Genomic DNA, 6619 nt, shown 5'->3' on the forward strand with positions numbered 1-6619 from the left:
TCCTCCACTTGCAGCTGCTGGATGACCTTGGGCAAGCCATGGTTCTGTCGGAGCTGTTCCCTCAAGGACAGTTCTCAGAGCTCTCTCAGGCCCACCTGCTTCACAGGGTGTCTGTTGGGAGGAGGGGAAGGGAAAGGAGTTTGTAAGCTGCTCTGAGACTCTGAGTGAAGGGCAGGGTATAAATCCAATCTCCTCTTCTTTTTCTTCTTTTCGTCGATACCCACTTTCTCTCTCCAGAGTGATGGAGGCATCCTCACGCCCCAAGCGGGAGTATAAACCGAAGCCCCGAGAGTCGTACGAGTTTGGAGAGTCCGACCAATCCAACGGAGGCTTTTCCTGCAACCCTGCCCCCAAAGTTGCAAGTAAGGGATGTCTCGGGAGCATAGTCGGTTTCATACCTTGGGGGATTCATACCTCGGGGGGTGGGGGAGGCCTGTCTTAAGGGTGCCCCGAAAGCAGCGGCCGACAGCCAAAGGTGCCCCCACAGATTGGACCTATAAGGGTTTTTTTCAGGAGATACCAGCTTTAAGTTTAGGAAAGGGTTCGTGGGGAGAGGATTTTTGACCTGATGCCGGGGGCGGGAGAGCCTGTGCCGTCTGGACAAGGCCTGACCCATTTGTAGCAGCCCCCCCCCCCAAGCCCGATTCCAGGCCCCATCTTATTAGTCATGAAAGGGGGGAAATTTCTGATTTCTAAAATGATAAATGGACCATATTTGTGGTCCGGGGCTTGTGGCCCGAGACTTGGACCCTGGTAATGTACACCTGCCCCGCAGTGTGGGGGCCCCACACACAGGCACACTCCTGGGGCGTTTCCAGTGGTTGTGGCTCAGTGGTCAAGAGCCAAGAATACAGAGTATCACTTGTCCCAACCTGAGAGTTCCTATCTATACATTCCACGGATGGACCTCTGCTCCATATAAGAACATAAGAGAAGCCAATATTGGATCAGGCCAATGGCCCATCCAGTCCAACACTCTGTCACACAGTGGCCAGAAACACCAAGTGCCATCAGGAGGTCCAGCAGTGGGGTCAGGACATTAGTAGCCTTCCCACTGTTCACCAAGAAGACAGCGCATCCCTTGCCCCAGACTGAGAGTCCCTGTCTATACCTTGTGGCTAAGAGCTACTTTTGGACCTCTGCTCCATATGTTTATCCATAAGAACATAAGAGAAGCCAATGCTGGATCAGGCCGATGGCCCATCCCGTACAACACTCTGTCACACAGTGGCCAAAAATACCAGGTGCCATCAGGAGGTCCACCAGTGGGGCCAGTACACCAGAAGCCCTCCCACTGTTGCCCCCCCCCCCAAGCACCAAGAATACAGAGCATCCCTTGCCCCAGCCTGAGAGTTCCTGTCTATGCCTTGTGGCTAAGAGCCACGGATGGACCTCTGCTCCATATGCTTATCTAATTCCCTCTTGAAGCTGTCCATGCTTGTAGCCACCACTACCTCCTGTGGCAGTGAATTTCGGATACCAGTCCTGCTTGAAAGCTGACTCCAGAGCATCTGTGCAGCTGTGATCTCTGTGGCTGTTCTGGGCTGGGGGGCGGGGTACGCATCCTCCCCTCCTTTCTGTGCCGCCCCATTTCCTGTGCCGTGCCAAGCCTAACTGGGGGGGGGGGGGTTCCTCTAATGCTACTCCACACAACTCCTAACTAACCAACCACCACCCTGCCTCTCTCCCCGTTACGTCTCATCGAGAGCCATTTACTTAAATGTCATTGTCGGATTGTTGGGTGTTTTTGTTTTTGTTTTAAATAAAAGCATGTCTGTCTTTATTTTTCTTTTGGAAGCAGCTTCCTCCTCTTTCCGATCCGAAAAACCATCCCGGACCCCCAGCCGGAATTTTTGTGAGTTCCTTTCCCTGCCTTGACTCCATTCCCCACCCCCGGCATGCACCGTGGACTCTCCCCTTCCTTTACCTCCCCTCTTCCATCCTTTTCTTTAAGCTAATAGTTTTATGTTGCTGGGTTCTCTTTTGCTATTATTAACTTTTTAAGTCCCAGGCAGACCCGTGCCCGTGAGTAGGGGCTCTGTGCGTGGGGTTTGGCTTTTTTCTGTCCCTGTGTGCATCTGTGCATGAATCTGTGTGGATTGCAGCATCCAGTTAATCGTTTGACCTCTTAAAAGCAAATTCCTCGACCATTTGGATGTGAAGATATTAGGTAGCGCCTGGTAGTTATCTCGGAATCCTGGGGCTAAAATACCGGGGGCTTTTGGTGGTTGGAGAAGACGTGTCGCCAAGAAGCAGAATCAGTTTGGAAGAAACACTGTCGTTTGTGTCACTCGTCTGTCCCAATTGCATCCCCCGTCGATGTGTTTTGCTCTCTCTAGTAGAATCGTAAAATGTTAGAGTTGGAAGGGACCTTGCAGGTCATCTAGTCCAACCCCCTGCACTCTGCAGGAGCAGAGCCGAAAGAGAGCCCTACAACATACCCGAAAGATGGTCGTCCAGCCTCCGCCACCTCCCGAGGCAGACTGTTCCACTGCTCAACCACTCTTACAGTTAGGAAGTGTCTCCCGATATTTAGCCGGTAATGACTCCCTTGTCATTTCCACCCATTCCAATCCGGAGCTAGAGAGAATAGATCCGCTCCATCTTCTCCATGACAGCCCTTCAAATACTTGAAGACTGCACTCATGTCCCCTCTAAGCCTTCTCTTTCCCAGGCTGGATATACCCAACTCTTTCGGCCTTTCCTCCTAAGACTTGTATTCCATGACAATAGACGATAATAATTATTATTCTTTACTTCATCGGTGCCTCACCTTTCTCCCCAACGGAGACCCCGGGTGGCTGACATCCTTCCCCACCACACCCTAGGCTGAGGGTCCGTTTCTGGCCTGAGCACCCAGCAGGCTTCCACGGCAGAGCGGGGGTTTGGATTTGGGGATTCAGCCACAGAGAACAATGGAGTTTCTGGTTCAGGTGGCGGCGGTCGGGCCGGAAACCGGATCAGGTACCCAGCCACGAGTCTGGGCACCGGGTGGGCATGGCCTCACGGCTGTCCCTTCACTTCCCTTGCAGCTCATCTCGACCAGCCCTGCTGCAAGGCGCTGTACGATTTTGAGCCCGAGAACGACGGGGAGCTGGGCTTCAAAGAGGGCGACGTCATCACGTTGACCAATCAGATCGACGAGAACTGGTACGAGGGCATGATCAACGGCCAATCGGGCTTCTTCCCGCTCAACTACGTGGAAGTGCTGGTCCCGCTACCTCAGTGAGGCAGCGGTCTCGCTCGGCTTCCTGTTCCGGGTTTTCGGTCTCCGTTCTTGCCTCCCGCCGCACCAAGAACGCTTACGGGGGGGTGGGGGGGTGGGACATGGAAGTCTGGACTTCCTTCTTTACATTCCGAGTGGTAACCTGACACTAATTTTTCCCCCCGTCCAGCCGGTGGAAACGGAAGGGTTGATTGTATCGGCACAAGGCTTAGTGGAAGGGAACAGGCCCCGGGTGGGTAGGGGTAGGGGGCGGGCACGAAACACAAGCGAGGTTAAGTCTTAACCCCGCACGTCCCCCTCGTCTTCCCCATTTTGGGGTGCTTGAATAGAGACGTCAAGCCATACAGGGCCTGCACTTGTCCATTGTGTGCCTCTTGTTGTCCCTTTGTTGATTTTTCTTTTGTTCCTCTCCCCCCGCCCCGCCCCCATGAAGCACACTGCCAGAGTTGGAAACTTGGGGTGCACGGCTTGGTTTGTGGATCCCCTTGGGTGTGCGCGTGGGCCCTGCCATTGTGCGGTCTGCCTGTCTGTCCCGAAAGCACAGGGTGAATTTCTGAACTTATTGCGGAGCACATTAAACACTACCGGAGAACATCCCCGTCTTCTGCCGCCGCCGCAGGGGGCGGAAGGAGTCGCAGCCATCCTGGATTTCCATTTTGATTTGCTCCCCCCTCCCCCCCGCCTCTTTCAGGTTATACGTATACCTAGTAGAATTCTTCTAGGGAAATAGATACGTGTTTGTATGCGAAGGAAGGGACTGAGTTCTTATTCTCACTGAGATCTGGGCTGTACCGTTTCAGACCACAGATGGGGATTCGAAGCGTCGAATGCTTCTTCATACCAAAAGTAATTCCCCACCAATAAAAAAACCACAAGGTTGTCGGGCAAAAAGTGAAGCTAGAATCCTCCTTCTTGACGTTCTGGTATTCTGCCCACAGGAAACTTATTTTTGTAATACGAACGTTCGATCTGATGTGGGGCTGACCCGCCCTCGTGAGAACGTGACCCAGAGATGAGAGTTTGGAGACCAAACTGGGAAGGAGCATGAGGAGAAACGGTTTGGGGTACCTAACGATAATTGGCCCGAACTTGGGCCTCCAAGCCGCTTCGCCGTCGCCTCCTCAGCATCTCCCTTCTCTCATCTTCGGGTCGCGGCCAGTGTTGTGGTCTCATCCGCCACGTTGGGCGTGTGAGGAACCGAGTGCCGGCAGCCATACTGAACCATCTGGTGCCTGCGTAGGTGCCAGGCCCCGTGGCAACGTGCTCAGGGGGGCTTAAGTTAGGAGGCCCACCTCCAACTTAAGTTCAGCATTCTTGTTGGTCCACCTGTGGTGACCTTTTGAAAATCCTGGGCCCTCACGTTTCCGGTACTTTCTCCCGGTTCAGAACCTGAGGTCTTGGCCTCCAAGGAGGCTGTCTGCCCGCCCGGAGTCCCCCCACTCGTCCCGGTCCAACGTGCCTTGTCTTGACTTCCTTGAAAACCGGGGTCCCGTCCACAGAGGAGGAGCCTCCAATCGTTCCGTCCACACCAATGTCCCCGGTCTCCAAACTGGACCCAATCTTGTCCCATTCACCACCACCGTGGTGTTAATTTCCACTCGTAACAAATGGGTCAAAACCAGTTTGCCACCACTTCCCACAAAGAACCCCAAGCCCCCGATACAAAAATGTCCTATGTCGGGGTCCTAAGTTGGGAAGCCAGGGCTGTTGGGGCGGCTCGTGCTTTGGTTCTACATCCCCTAAGGGGACACGGAGGCAGGCGGCTCTGTGGGCAAAGAAAACGTAATGAGAGTACTGACACATTCCAGTCGGGGTCCCGGAAGTAGCGTTCCTGGATCTGTTCCTCGGGGGCTGTCTCGTGACGTAACTTCCCTGTCAAGTGAGACAGCGTCGCCGTCTCCCGCTATATTGTCGGGACCCCCCGCTCACCTGGCAGAGCAGCAAGATGGCGCTTCGATCCTTACGTCCGTTTGTCACTTCGACACAGGTCAAGTGGAAATCTGACCTGGGACCGAATCCTCGTCCATTGGAACAGACATACGTATGACCCGGAAGCGGGCCGCGATCCTTCAGAGTGTGCCATTTTGCACGATGAGTGGAACGTATTTTTAGTTTCTCCCCTCTCCCTGATAATGCAAGTTCCATGCCTGTAGAAAGCCAGCGTGTCAAGGAAAGGATCCTACTCTATCCTTTCCCCCCCAATGTAAGTTTCCTACATGCAGGGAGATCTTTCTAACCCCCCCCCCCAATGCAAAGACGTAGTGCCCCAGCAGCCGTTCTTAACGTCTATCACCCGTGTCCGTGCCCTGTCCGCCGTCAGAAGCCCTTGTGGATTTTTTAACTCCTGTACTGAAAATGCGGGCTGGCCGGTAGGGTTGATTCTGCCATTCCTTAACGAGATAAATACCTGTACATAGAAGCATCCGTTGGGAAGCAGATCCCCCCCCCTTCCCAGCCTGCACTGGCGTAGGCCGACTTCCAGGCTGTGTGGCGTCAGGGGTCTGAAGCACTTAAATACTTCTTTGCACCTCCACCCCCCCAAGAAATTACCTTTCGTCCGGATTCAGCCTGGAGCTGGGGCTTGGGGTTCTGCAGTGAGCTCTGCGGAAGAATGGGTTTCAGTGGACTAGCGACGGCTGATCTAGTAGCCCTTCCAGCGATGAAAAGATGTATTTTTCTCCCCCACGCGAGTCCCGTTACACCCTCTCACTGCAGGCAGTGGGATCAAACACAGCCAACCGTTGATTCGGGAGATGTTCTGAGATGGGAATCTTGCCATTGGCTTCCTTCCACTCCCCCCATTCCCGGGGGGGGGGGCTGGGTTTTTAGGGTGGGTGAGCATCTTGCTCTTACCTGCACACCTTTCTCTGTAGTTCAAAAGATGTTCTTCTGCGGCACACGCTCTCTCTTTTTTTTTTGGAGGGGGGGAGAAACTAGTTTTTTATCAGGCTTTTTAATGCAGAGACCTGGCGTTTTATAAAAGGGGTGGGTGGGGAGGGCAGGGAACCGTGGGACTTGTTTTTCTCCCCCCACCCACCCACTTCCCAGCAGATCTTTCCATTTCTTGCCTTTTCCCGATTTTCTTTCCTCGTGGGATCCCCGCCCCGCCCCTGTAACTCCAGTATTGAGAGACCTGCAATATTTATATACAGTATATATATCGAAAAATAATATTTCATTGTAATGAATTCTTTTTCCCCCCCAGCCCTGGCCCAAGGGTTTCCTAAATGCTGCTTTGAGACGAAAATTCGCTTTCAGAACTCAGTATCTTTTCTAACCCTGTCCCCCGTCCCACCCCAGCAGGTTCATGTAAAAATATCTTGGTGGTATATATGTTCTGCCTCCTCCCCTCTCCACTCCTGCACATGCCCCCAAGGTGTTGTGTTGCTGTGA

At 53.4% G+C, this 6619-nt stretch overlaps 1 protein-coding gene across 3 annotated transcripts in view; it reads left to right on the top strand.

The window, feature by feature from the left end:
- LOC107112085 (endophilin-A2) overlaps positions 1–6598 on the top strand; it is a 21012-nt gene extending 14414 nt beyond the window's left edge. The window contains exons 5-7 of one of the 3 annotated variants that reach the window (XM_015413155.1): positions 238–362; positions 1799–1855; positions 3033–6598. In XM_015413155.1, the coding sequence (XP_015268641.1) occupies positions 238–362; positions 1799–1855; positions 3033–3229 (379 nt within the window). In that variant the 3' untranslated portion in view covers positions 3230–6598. The remainder of the gene's footprint in view (positions 1–237; positions 363–1798; positions 1856–3032) is intronic. The other 2 variants (XM_015413156.1, XM_015413158.1) reach the window with 2 other exon arrangements.
- The last annotated feature ends 21 nt before the right edge of the window (positions 6599–6619 follow it).

Source organism: Gekko japonicus, unplaced genomic scaffold (genome assembly GCF_001447785.1).
Source record: "Gekko japonicus isolate JY-2015 unplaced genomic scaffold, Gekko_japonicus_V1.1 scaffold4776, whole genome shotgun sequence".
NCBI lineage: Eukaryota > Metazoa > Chordata > Lepidosauria > Squamata > Gekkonidae > Gekko > Gekko japonicus.